Source organism: Leucoraja erinacea, unplaced genomic scaffold (assembly GCF_028641065.1).
Source record: "Leucoraja erinacea ecotype New England unplaced genomic scaffold, Leri_hhj_1 Leri_115S, whole genome shotgun sequence".
NCBI lineage: Eukaryota > Metazoa > Chordata > Chondrichthyes > Rajiformes > Rajidae > Leucoraja > Leucoraja erinaceus.
Genome location: NW_026575407.1, coordinates 238,932 through 252,500, shown reverse-complemented (window position 1 = coordinate 252,500; position 13,569 = coordinate 238,932). Strand labels below are relative to the sequence as shown.

Genomic DNA, 13,569 nt, shown 5'->3' with positions numbered 1-13,569 from the left:
ACCCTTAACATAGAAACATAGAAACTAGGTGCAGGAGTAGGCCATTCGGCCCTTCGAGCCTGCACCGCCATTCAATATGATCATGGCTGATCATCCAACTCAGTATCCCGTACCTGCCTTCTCTCCATACCCCCTGATCCCCTTAGCCACAAGGCCCACATCTAACTCCCTCTTAAATATAGCCAATGAACTGTGGCCTCAACTACCCTCTGTGGCAGAGAGTTCCAGAGATTCACCACTCTCTGTGTGAAAAAAGTTCTTCTCATCTCGGTTTTAAAGGATTTCCCACTTATCCTTAAGCTGTGACCCCTTGTCCTGGACTTCCCTAACATCGGGAACAATCTTCCTGCATCTAGCCTGTCCAACCCCTTAAGAATTTTGTAAGTTTCTATAACATCCCCTCTCAATCTCCTAAATTCTAGAGAGTATAAACCAAGTCTATCCAGTCTTTCTTCATAAGACAGTCCTGACATCCCAGGAATCAGTCTGGTGAACCGTCTCTGCACTCCCTCTATGGCAATAATGTCCTTCCTCAGAGCTGTGACCCCCTTTGTCCTGGAAGCACGGAGTTTGTACGTTCTCCCCGTGACCTGCGTGGGTTTTCTCTGAGATCTTCGGTTTCCTCCCGCACTACAAAGACGCACAGGTTTGTGGGTTAATTGGCTTGGAAAATGTAAAAATTGTCCCTAGTGTGTGTAGGATGGTGTTAGTGTGCGGGGATCGCTGGTCGGCGCGGACACGGTGGGCCGAAGGGCCTGTTTCTGCGCTGTATCTCTAAACTAAACTAAAACCAAAATTAAAGTCACCCAGATTGAGATTCCTATTAAATCTTTTCCCCTTCACTTTTAAACCCATGTCCTCTGGTCCTCGATTCCCCTACTCTGGGCAAGAGACTCTGCGCATCTACCCGATCTATTCCTCTCGTGATTTTGTACACCTCTGTAAGATCACCCCTCATCCTCCTGCGCTCCAAGGAATAGAGTCCCAGCCTGCTCCCAACCTCTCCCTGTAGCTCACACCCTCGAGTCCTGGCAACATCCTCGTAAATCTTTCAGCTTGCCGACCATCTCTCCCATAACTACATCGGTGAGGTCTACATCGGTGAGACCAAGCGTAGGCTTGGCGATCGTCTCGCCCAACACCACCGCTTGGCCCGCATTAACCAACCTGATCTCCCCGGTGGCTCAGCACTTCAACTCCCCCTCTCATTCCGAATCCGACCTTTCTGTCCTGGGCCTCCTCCATGGCCAGAGTGAGCTCCACCGGAAATTGGAGGAGCAGCGCCTCGGGCAGTCTGCACCCTAGCGGCATAAACATTGACTTCTCCAATTTCAGGTAGCCCTTGCTGTCTCCTCCCCTTCTCAGCTCTCCCTCAGCCCTCGGGCTCCTCCTCTTCCTTTCTTCTTCCTATCCCCCCCCCCCTCGCATCAGTCCGAAGAAGGGTCTCGACCCGAAACGTCGCCTATTTCCTTCGCTCCACAGATGCTGCCTCACCCGCTGAGTTTCTCCAGCGTTTTTGTCTATGCAGCAGCATCTATGGAGCGAAGGAAATAGGCAACGTTTCGGGCCGAAACCCTTCTTCAGACTTAATAATCTTGTATACGTTTCAATAAGAACTGCAATATAACCTCCCAACTTCTATACTCGATGGCACACAAAATTGCTGGAGAAACTCAGCGGCTGCAGCAGCATCTATGGAGCAAAGGAAATAGGCAACGTTTCGTCCCGAAACGTTGCCTATTTCCTTCGCTCCATAGATGCTGCTGCACCCGCTGAGTTTCTCCAGCATTTTTGTCTACCTTCGATTTTCCAGCATCTGCAGTTCCTTCTTGAACATTTTATCTCTCCCATAACATTGGGGGCTGGAGTTTGTGTCTTCCCTCAGAGTGGGACCCATTGTGGGGGGGTGTTTTTATGTTTTAATGTTAAATTTCTTCTTTAATGCTATGTTGTAATTTTATTAATGCGCTGCAAGGACATAGAAACATAGAAATTAGGTGCAGGAGTAGGCCATTCGGCCCTTCGAGCCTGCACCGCCATTTAATATGATCATGGCTGATCATCCAACTCGGTATCCCGTACCTGCCTTCTCTCCATACCCCCTGATCCCCTTGGCCACAAGGGCCACATCTAACTCCCTCTTAAATATAGCCAATGAACTGGCCTCAACTACCCTCTGTGGCAGAGAGTTCCAGAGATTCACCACTCTCTGTGTGAAAAAAGTTCTCCTCATCTCGGTTTTAAAGGATTTCCCCCTTATCCTTAAGCTGTGACCCCTTGTCCTGGACTTCCCCAACATCGGAAACAATCTTCCTGCATCTAGCCTGTCCAACCCCTTAAGATTTTGTAAGTTTCTATAAGATCCCCTCTCAATCTCCTAAACGCTAGAGAGTATAAACCAAGTCTATCCAGTCTTTCTTCATAAGACAGTCCTGACATCCCAGGAATCAGTCTGGTGAACCTTCTCTGCAATCCCTCTATGGCAATAATGTCCTTCCTCAGATTTGGAGACCAAAACTGTACGCAATACTCCAGGTGTGGTCTCACCAAGACCCTATACAACTGCAGTAGAACCTCCCTGCTCCTAGACTCAAATCCTCTTGCTATGAAAGCCAACATGCCATTCGCTTTCATTACTGCCTGCTGCACCTGCATGCCTACCTTCAATGACTGGTGTACCATGACACCCAGGTCTCGCTGCATCTCCTCCTTTCCCAATCGGCCACCATCTGAATTTCCCCTGAAAAGGGGATTAAAAATGTATGTATTATTATTGTTGTTATTATTAACATGTTGCCCCGATGCCCTGTGCAAGCGTAGACTGGGCGTGTTGGTCGGTTGTGACTCTGCGAATCTTTCCGCCAGGGGGAATTTGGCGGCGTCTGCATCCTCTACGGGGTGAGCCAGATGAACGGCAGCACGCGGTCGCTGAGGATCGCGGCCCCCGGCAGCGCCTCCCACTGCGCCTTCGTGGACGTGGCATCGGTACTCATCGCCGTCTACTGCTTCTGCACCGCCTTCTACTTCATATACGCTTACTTCCTGGAGGAGAACACGAGGTGGGCCTACGCTGGCGGGGCAGCGAGAGGCAAGGGGGGAGGGAGGGGGGGGGGGGAGTGAGGGAGGGAAGGTAGTAGAAGGGGAGGGAGAGAGCAAAGATCATATAGCGAGCAAGATAGTCCACTTGTCGAAAAAGACGCAGTACGGTCCGTGGGCAGATTCATGGGGAATTTTCGGCGCCATTTCAGTAACCGGCTTCCGTCTCCGCACCAAAGATCCCGTAGCGGAGCAAAGATAACTAGTGCAGAGACGGGAAACATAGATAGAACATAGGTGCAGGAGTAGGCCATTCGGCCCTTCGAGCCTGCACCGCCATTCAATATGATCACGGCTGATCATCCAACTCAGTATCCCGTACCTGCCTTCTCTCCATACCCCCTGATCCCTTTAGCCACAAGGGCCACATCTAACTCCCTCTTAAATATAGCCAATGAACTGTGTGGCCTCAACTACCTTCTGTGGCAGAGAACTCCACAGATTCACCACTCTCTGTGTGTGTGAAAAATGTTTTCCTCATCTCGGTCCGAAAAGATTTCCCCCTTATCCTTAAACTGTGTGTGTGACCCCTTGTCCTGGACTTCCCCAACATCGGGAACAATCTTCCCGCATCTAGCCTGTCCAACCCCTTAAGAATTTTGTAAGTTTCGATAAGATCCCCTCTCAATTTTCTAAATTCTAGAGAGTATAAACCAAGTCTATCGGGTCTTTCTTCATAAGACAGTCCTGACATCCCAGGAATCAGTCTGGTGAACCTTCTCTGCACTCCCTCTTTTGTAAGTTTCGATAAGATTCCCCCTCGATCTTCTAAATTCTAGCGCATACAAGCCGAGTCCATCCTCGTAAAAATAATAGTTCTTTGGAAAAAAATCTTCTCCTTATTTTCAGAATTTTAATTTATTAACACAAACTGTTCCCCCTGGAACGTTGATTACACTGCGAGTCGGATTGGAAAATGCATTTCGTTGTCTCTGTACTGTACACTGACAATGACAATGACAATTAAAATTGAATCTGAATCTGAATCTGAATCTGAATCTGGGTCGGGTCCGGTTACTGAAATGGATGAAAAAAAAGGCCCATGTTCCGCTCCGTTGCGTATAACACGTCAGCCCATTGCATTTAGAAGGAGTGGTGTATCTAGGATCTTTGGGAGAGAGGGATGGTCGGGGGAATGCATGAAAGAGGGCGGGAGGGGAGGGGAGTGAAGGGGGAGGTGGAGGAGAGGGATGGAGAGAGAGTTGGAAAAGAGTCTGTGGGATGGGCAGAGGTAGTTGTGTGTGTGAGTCTCTGAGTCTGCTCACTCATACAGGAGTACCCGCTGTCTGAAGGGTTGCCTGGCCATCTCTGCTGTCTTCCTGCTACTGCTGCTGACGTGCGGTTGCCTGATCCGAGTGGGTTTCAGCACCTTCTGCCGTTCCGTGATGGATCAAGCCGCAGTCAAGAGGTAAGTCCGTGGCTAGGGCAGGCCGCTTGTCCGGGCTGTGCGTGGGTTAAAGGGGCATGTCCCACTTTCACCACCGAATTCTGCCGAGTTTGCCCTTGACTCGTACTCGCAACATGGTCGTCACGAGGTCGTAGGTAGGTCGTAGCGGGCCGTGATGCCAGTCGTAGGTACTTGAAGCATCAAGTAGGTCGGGGCGTTTTTATAAGCCTGCTGAAAAAGTCAAGTCAAGTCAAGTCAAGTTTATTTGTCACATACACATACGAGATGTGCAGTAAAATGTCCACCAGTAAAAAATATCATGAATTTTGGCCCCCTAATTTGAGGAAGGGACATTCTTGCTATTGAGGGAGCCCAGCGTAGGTTCACCAGGTTAATTCCCGGGATGGCGGGACTGTCATATGCTGAGAGAATGTGGAGCGGCTGTGGGCTTGTACACTCTGTGGAGTTTAGAAGGATGAGAGGGCATCGCATTGAAACATATAAGAGTGTTAAGGGTTTGGACACGCTAGAGGCAGGAAACATGTTCCCGATGTTGGGGGAGTCCAGAACCAGGGGCCACACACACACACACACACACACACACACACACACACACACACACACACACACGCACACACGCACACACACACACACACACACACAGTTTAAGAATAAGGGGGTAAGCCATTTAGAACGGAGACGAGGAAACACTTTTTCTCACAGAGAGTTGTGAGTCTGTGGAATTCTCTGCCTCGGAGGGCGGTGGAGGCCGGTTCTCTGGATGCTTTCAAGAGAGAGCTAGATAGGGCTCTTAAAGATAGCGGAGTCAGGGATATGGGGAGAAGGCAGGAACGGGGTACTGATTGGGGATGATCAGCCAGGATCGCTTTGAATGGCGGTGCTGGCTCGCAGGGCCGAATGGCCTCTACTCCTGCACCTGTTGTCTATTGAGATGGAGAGGAGGGGGTGGGGAGAAATCGGGAAGGGGAGAGGAGAGGGAATCAGGAGAGGAGAAGGATGCGGAAAGGGGGGATGGGGGAGCGGAGCGGGGTGGGGAGAGGGGATGATGGGAAGAGGGAGAGGAGGGGGAGGGGGAGAATTGGGGAGGGGGACAGGGACAGAGAGGGGAGGGGACGGGGAGCTGGTGGGACGGGTGGGGAGCTAATCCACCGGCTCCCGGAATGAACAAACTTTTTTATTTTGTTGCGTTCCAGATGCTCAGAAGCGGGAGACGTTAAACTGGACGTCTCCCATCCGTGGCTCCAAGTTCCATCAAAACTTCACCAATGCTGAGGTGAGACCTTGTCTCCTTCCCGCTCACTGCCCCCCCCCCCCCCCTTCCCCCCCCCCCCACCACCACCCCTCCTTCTCCCCCTTCCATCTTCCCTCCAAACTAAGTAAGTAAGTAAGTCTGTGTTTAAGAGGGAACTGCAGATGCTGGAGAATCGAAGGTTACACAAAAAAGCTGGAGAAACGCAGCGGGTGCAGCAGCATCTATGGAGCGAAGGAGATAGGCAACGTTTCGGGCCGAAACCCGATCTCCCAATTTTGTTAGTCCTTGCTGTCTCCTCCCCCTTCCTCAGCCCCCCTGCTGTCTCCTCCCATCCCCCAGCCTTCTGGCTACTCCTCCTTTTCCCTTTCTTGTCCCCACCCACCCCCGCCCCCGATCAGTCTGAAGAAGGGTTTCGGCCCGAAACGTTGCCTATTTCCTTCGCTCCATAGATGCTGCTGCACCCGCTGAGTTTCTCCAGCTTTTTTGTGTAACCAAGTAAGTAAGTCTATTGGCCAAGTATTCACATACAAGGAATTTGCCTTGGTGCTCCGCCCACAAGTAACAACACAACACAGTGACAGTTACGAAATAAATTTATTATTATAGCTAGAATTTAGAAGATTGAGGGGGGGATCTTATAGAAACTTACAAAATTCTTAAGGGGTTGGACAGGCTAGATGCAGGAAGATTGTTCCCGATGTTGGGGAAGTCCAGGACAAGGGGTCATAATTTAAGGATAAGGGGGGAATCCTTTAGGACCGATTTTTCACACAGAGAGTGGTGAATCTGTGGAACTCTCTGCCACAGAAGGTAGTTGAGGCCACAGTTCATTGGCTATATTTAAGAGGGAGTTAGATGTGGCCCTTGTGGCTAAAGGGATCAGGGGGTATGGAGAGAAGGCAGGTACAGGATACTGAGTTGGATGATCAGCTCGAAGGGCTGAATGGCCTACTCCTGCACCTATTTTCTACGAATCTATAAAGACTAGACGGGTACATGGATCGGACAGGTTCAGAGGGATATGGACCAAATGCGGGCAGGTGGGACTAGTGTAGCTGGGACATGTTGGCCGGTGTGGGACAAGTTGGGCCGAATGGCCTGTTTCCACGATGTATCACTCTGTGGCTCAGGACATGGTTTAAGTGAGGATAGAAGGCAGACGGCAGGGTGTGAGCTACAGGGAGAGGTTGGAGCAGGGCTGGGTCTCTATTCCTTGGAGCGCAGGAGGATGAGGGGTGATTTTATAGAGGTGTACAAAATCATGAGAGGAATAGATCGGGTAGATGCACAAAGTCTCAGATTCAATTTTAATTGTCATTGTCAGGTACAGTACAGAGAGTCTCTTGCCCAGAGTAGGGGAATCGAGGACCAGAGGACACAGGTTCAAGGTGAAGGGGACATATTTAATAGGGATCTGAGGGGTAACTTTTCCACACAGTTTCCACTAGTGGGAGAGTCTAGGAGCAGAGGGCACAGCCTCGGAATTAAAGGGCGCTCTTTTAGAAAGGAGATGAGGAGGAACTTCTGTGGAACTCATTGCCGCAGACGGCTGTGGAGGCCAAGTTGGTGGATATATTTAAGGCAGAGATAGACAAATTCGGGTGTGAAATGTTATGGGGAGAAGGCAGGAAAATGGGATTAGGAGGCAGAGATCAGCCAGTATTGAATGGTGGAGTTGCCTCGATGGGCCAAATGGCCTAATTCTACTCCTGGAACTTGAGAAACTTGTGAACGCAAGAGGCAGGAGAGAGTGGTGGACTCAGGCCCACCACAGCCGCCCCCACCGTCGAAAGCATCAACACCAGGCCCCTGCCTCAAGATGGCGGCATCTATCATCGTGGATCCCCAACCTAGTGGCGAGTGTGCGGAATTCTCTGCTGTCTGTACGATGAGTCGGCCTACAGGGAGGAGGTCCAGCACTTAGCAGCATGGTGCGCTGACAACAACCTGGCCCTTAACTCCAAGAAGACCAAGGAGCTCATTGTAGACTTCAGGAAGTCCAGGGGCGGCACGCACACCCCCATCCACATTAACGGGACGGAGGTGGAACGTGTTTCCAGCTTCAGGTTCCTGGGTGTTAACATCTCCGATGTCCTCTCTTGGACCCACAATACCTCTACTCTGATCAAGAAGGCTCATCAGCGTCTCTTCTTCCTGAGGAGACTGAAGAAGGTCCATCTGTCTCCTCAGATCCTGGTGAACTTCTACCGCTGCACCATCGAGAGCATCCTTACCAACTGCATCACAGTATGGTATGGCAACTGCTCTGTCTCCGACCGGAAGGCATTACAGAGGGTGGTGAAAATTGCCCAACGCATCACCGGTTCCTCGCTCCCCTCCATTGAGTCTGTCCGAAGCAAGCGCTGTCTGCGGAGGGCGCTCAGCATCGCCAAGGACTGCTCTCACCCCAACCATGGACTGTTTACCCTCCTACCATCCGGGAGGTGCTACAGGTCTCTCCGTTGCCGAACCAGCAGGTCGAGGAACAGCTTCTTTCCGGCGGCTGTCACTCTACTCAACAACGTACCTCGGTGACTGCTATGTTAAATCTTGAATGTTAAATCTTGAGATCAAAAGATCCGACTTGCCACCTCGCCTATTCTTTCTCTCCAGCGACGCGTGCAAACTCCGTACAGACAGCACCCGTAGTCGGGATCGAACCTGGGTCTCTGGCGCTGTGAGGAACCGGGCCTAGCGTTGATGGGGCATGTTGGTCGGCACGAACGAGTTGGGCCAAAGGGCCTGTTTCCGCCCTAGTGTGTGGGTCAGTGACTACCGAAGGGTTGGTTGGAAGGTTCACCAGACTGATTCCTGCGATGTCAGGACTGTCTTATGAAGAAAGACTGGATAGACTTGGTTTATACTCTCTAGAGTTTAGGAGATTGAGAGGGGATCTTATAGAAACTTACAAAATTCTTAAGGGGTTGGACAGGCTAGATGCAGGAAGATTGCTCCCGATGTTGGGGAAGTCCAGGACAAGGGGTCACAGCTTAAGGATAAGGGGGAAATCCTTTAAAACCGAGATGAGGAGAACTTTTTTTCACACAGAGAGTGGTGAATCTCTGGAACTCTCTGCCGCAGAGGGTAGTTGAGGCCACACAGTTCATTGGCTATATTTAAGAGGGAGTTAGATGTGGCCCTTGTGGCTAAGGGGATCAGGGGGTATGGAGAGAAGGCAGGGATGGGATACTGAGTTGGATGATCAGCCATGATCATATTGAATGGCGGTGCAGGCTCGAAGGGCCGAATGGCCTCTACTCCTGCACCTAATTTCTATGTTCCGGATGTTTCCGGCTGCTGATGGTGTGATCTCTCCTACACAGACGGCCACCTGGGTCAACTTCTTCCTGTGGGTGGTGATCGTGTGTCTGCTGCTGGTGCAGTGGAGGAGGGGCCGCAACGTCCAGCTGAGCACGGCCGTGCCCGGTGGAGCCAGCACCCCGGGGAGAGTGTCCGAGACCGACCACCTCATCCCCTCCGGTCCACGGCCCTGAGACCGGGCCTCACCCCCCTCCCTCTCTCTCACCCTCACCGGCCTCCCTCTCCCACCCTCCCTCCCTCTTTCCCCCTCCCTCCCTATCTCTCCCTCCCCCCCTCCCTCTCTCTCCCTCTCCCTCTCTCTCTCTCTCCCTCTCTCTCCCCCCCTCCCCCTCCCCCCCCCTCTCCCTCCCCTCCCATCCTCCCTCTCCCTCTCCATCCCTCCCTCTCTCTCTCCTCCCCTCCCTCTCTCCCCCTCTCTCCCTCTCTCTCTCCCTCTTTACCTCTCCTTCTCTCCCAATCTCTCCCACTATCCCTCTCTCTCTCACTATCTCCCTCACTCTCTCCCTCCCTCTCTTTCTCCCTCCCTCTATCTCTCTCCCTCTATCTCTATCCCTCTATCTTTCTCCCTCTAGCTACCTCTCTCCTCCCCTCCCTCTCTCCCTCCCACTCTCCCTCCCTCCGACAGCGGCCATGTCTGTGTCCAGCTGTACATATTTCCGACTGTGGACAGGAGTGTGGGTCTGTCTAAAGGTGTATTGGGATGTGTGTGTGTGTGAGAGAGAGTGTGAGTGTGAGTGTATAAGGCTGTGTGTATGTATAGGACGTACTGTATGTGTGACTGCGTTTGTCTGTCTAAGTCTGTGTGTGTGTCTGTCTGTCTCTGATGCTGTGTATATATGTGTGTAGATCATTGAGGTACACTCAGTGTGTGCGTGTGTGTATGCGTCTGACATTGTGTGTGTGTGTGTATCTCTGATACCATGTCTTTTTCTGACTGTGTGTCGGAGTGTGTGCGTGTGTGTGTATATCCATGAGGCACTTTGTGTATCTGTCTGATACTGTGTATAGTGTGACTCTATCAGTCAATCTACTGTATCTTTGTGTCTATCTCTCGTTCTCTGACAAGGGGTGTATGTGTGTGTGAGTGTGTGTGTGTGTCTGACAGTGCATCTGCGTCTGTCTATCTCTGTCTCTTCCTGTGACAAGGGGTGGGGTGTGTATGTGTCTGTCTGACACGAAGATAGACACAAACAGCCGGAGTAACTCAGCGGGACGGGCAGCATCTCTGGAGAGAAGGAACGGGTGACGTTTCGGGTCTTCAGACGGGTTCCGGGGAGAGATATCGACGGTGATGTGGGGAGATACAGACAGTTAGCTGTTTGTTGGGTGAGAACGAGAAGCTGGTGCCACTTGGGTGGGGGAGGGATGGGGAGATGCCGGGGTTACTTGAAGTTAGAGAAATCTGTGTCTTCCATGTCCATCGTCCATGTTTCAAATGTTGACCTCACCTGTCATCGTCTATCCTGATAAAGGACAATAGACAGGAGTAGGTCGTATAACCATATAACCATTACAGCACGGAAACTGGCCATCTCGACCCTAGTCCGTGCCGAACACGTATTCTCCCCTAGTCCCATCTACCTGCGCTCAGACCATAACCCTCCATTCCTTTCCTGTCCATATAACTATCCAATTTATTTTTAAATGATAAAATCGAACCTGCCTCCACCACTTAGAAACATAGAAATTAGGTGCAGGAGTAGAGGCCATTCGGCCCTTCGAGCCTGCACCGCCATTCAATATGATCATCCAACTCAGTATCCCGTACCTGCCTTCTCTCCATACCCCCTGATCCCCTTAGCCACAAGGGCCACATCTAACTCCCTCTTAAATATAGCCAATGAACTGGCCTCAACTACCCTCTGTGGCAGAGAGTTCCAGAGATTCACCACTCTCTGTGTGAAAACTGGAAGCTCATTCCACACAGCCACCACTCTCGGAGTAAAGAAGTTCCCCCTCATGTTACCCCTAAACTTCTGTCCCTTAATTCTCAAGTCATGTCCCCTTGTTTGAATCTTCCCTACTCTCAGTGGGAAAAGCTTATCCATGTCAACTCTGTCTATCCTCTCATCATTTTAAAGACCTCTATCAAGACCCCCCTTAACCTTCTGCGCTCCAGAGAATAAAGACCTAACTTATTCAACCTATCTCTGTAACTTAGTTGTTGAAACCCAGGCAACATTCTAGTAAACCTCCTCTGTACTCTCTCTATTTTGTTGACATCCTTCCTATAATTAGGCGACCAAAATTGTACACCATACTCCAGAATTGGCCTCACCAATGCCTTGTACAATTTTAACATTACATCCCAGCTTCTATACTCATTCGGCCCTTCGATGTGATCATGGCTGATCATCCCCAATCAGTACCCCGTTCCTGCCTTCTCCCCATATCCCCTGACTCCACTATCTTCAAGAGCTCTCTCTTGAAAGTATCCAGGGAACCGGCCTCCACCGCCCTCTGAGGCTGAGAATTCCACAGACTCACAACTCTCTGTGAGGGAAAAGTGTTTCCTCGTCTCCGTTCTAAATGGCCGGCCCCTTATGCCCCTGTCCCACTTAGGAAACCTGAACGGAAACCTCCGGACACTTTGCGCCCCACCCAAGGTTTCCCGTGCGGTTCCCGGAGGTTTTTGTCAGTCTCCCGACCTGCTTCCACTACCTGTAACCTCCGGCAACCTCCTGGGAACCGCACAGAAACCTTGGGTAGGGCGCAGTCTCCAGAGGTCTCCGTTCAGGTTTCCTAAGTGGGACGGGGGCATTCTACTTAAACTGTGTGTGTGTGTGTGGCAAAAATTGTCTGTGTGTGTCTCTGTCTGTCTATCTGTCTGTCCCCTTATCCTTAACTGCGTGTGTGGCCCCTGGTTCTGGACTCCCCCAACATCGGGAACGTGTTTCCTGCAAGCTTCCGGCGACAATCAGTGGGAAGCCAGCACTTGTTGCAATTAGACGATTGGTGGTGGTGGCAGAAGTAGCTCGGGATGCTCCCAGTTTCCAGCCCTGCGACGTGGCACTTTGTGTGTGTGTGTGTGTGTGTGTGTGTGTAGCTACTTCTTTCTGACTGTGTGTGTGTGTACATCAAGCCTAGTGACACAACAGTACTCTAATCCGCTGTGGGGTGCGGAGGAGATTTAACCTGCAGTGAGGAAGGGGGGGCCCCAGGTCGCAACTCGATCTGGTCGCTTCACGATCACAAACCTCCCGCGGTCGAAGATGGTTGGCGCCGAGCGAGGCCGAGACGCTGGAGGCGGTGATCCCGGCTTGTGCCCGCCCACTTCGCAGCGGGAACGGACGCGCCTGTCTGCCAGCTACAGCTCCAGCTCAACACGGAACGCCTGCTGGATGCACCCAGCAGCGGGGATCAGCGTTCGGCCTTCTCTCGCTTCAGGGGGTGAAGGAGTCCTTGTTTCTGTGACCACCAGGTTGTTGCTGCTGCTTGAGGAGGAGAATCCAGAGCCATGGGAAGGAGGGTGGCTCTGAAGGACTTCGGGATGTGGCGTGTGTGTGTGTGCATGTTACCCACAGGGAGGGGGGGTGAGGGGACAATGGGAGCCACAGGAGGCCGAGAGCCAGGCATCCCCAGCCTGGCAGAAGCGGAAGACAGGGGCAACTTACTCCTGCATCAGGGGTAAAGACAAACTCTCGCCCATTCCCCACTGCTCCCTGGACCAAAGACGGCTCTCGGGCAAACCACAGGACATTGCCTTCCCCCCTGATGATCAAGGGGGCAGCTCTTTAGAGGAAGGAGCGGACTGGCTGCTTGCTGCAACGGATCAGAGTCTAAACAGGGAGCGGAGTGGACACATCCCTGCCTCCAGATTATCCCCGGGGCTCGACAATCTGTACAGTCACGAGGCTATTGAAAATCATGATACTGCTACAAACCTTAATGTGCTAAGCCAAATAACCATGTGCCTAAAATAAAAACATTCCTTCTGATGGTAACAGACTCTGACATCCATCCATTTTAGGATGAGGAGGAGGAGGGGGGGTCTCATTGAAACGTTACCGAACAGTGAAAGGCCTGGATAGAGTGGATGTGGAGAGGATGTTCCCATTGGTGGGAGAGTCTAGGACCAGAGGGCACAGCCTCAGGATAAAAGGACGTACCTTCAGAAGGGAAGGCAGGCAAAAATGCTGGAGAAACTCAGCGGGCGAGGCAGCATCTGTGGAGCGAAGGAAATGGGTGACGTTTCGGGTCGAGACCCTTCTTCGGAAAGGAGGAATTCATTGTGATCATGGCTGATCGTCCCCTATCAATACCCCGTGCCTGCCTTCTCCCCATATCCCTCGACTCCACTAGCCCCTAGAGCTCTATCTAACTCTCTCTTAAATCCATCCAGTGACTTGGCCTCCACTGCCCTCTGTGGCAGGGAATTCCACAAATTCACAACTCTCTGGGTGGAAAAGAAAACGTTTTTTTCTCAGCTCAGTCTTAAATGGCCTCCCCTTTATTCTAAAACTGTGTGTGTGGCCCCTGGTTCTGGAGTCGC

At 51.6% G+C, this 13,569-nt stretch overlaps 1 protein-coding gene across 1 annotated transcript in view; it reads left to right on the top strand.

The window, feature by feature from the left end:
* Positions 1-9,261, top strand: part of LOC129715396 (transmembrane protein 179B-like) — a 13,752-nt gene extending 4,491 nt beyond the window's left edge. The window contains exons 2-6 of the mRNA XM_055665287.1: positions 2,866-3,059; positions 4,370-4,504; positions 5,698-5,771; positions 7,081-7,085; positions 9,080-9,261. Coding sequence (XP_055521262.1) covers positions 2,866-3,059; positions 4,370-4,504; positions 5,698-5,771; positions 7,081-7,085; positions 9,080-9,250 — 579 coding nt within the window. The 3' untranslated portion in view covers positions 9,251-9,261. The remainder of the gene's footprint in view (positions 1-2,865; positions 3,060-4,369; positions 4,505-5,697; positions 5,772-7,080; positions 7,086-9,079) is intronic.
* The last annotated feature ends 4,308 nt before the right edge of the window (positions 9,262-13,569 follow it).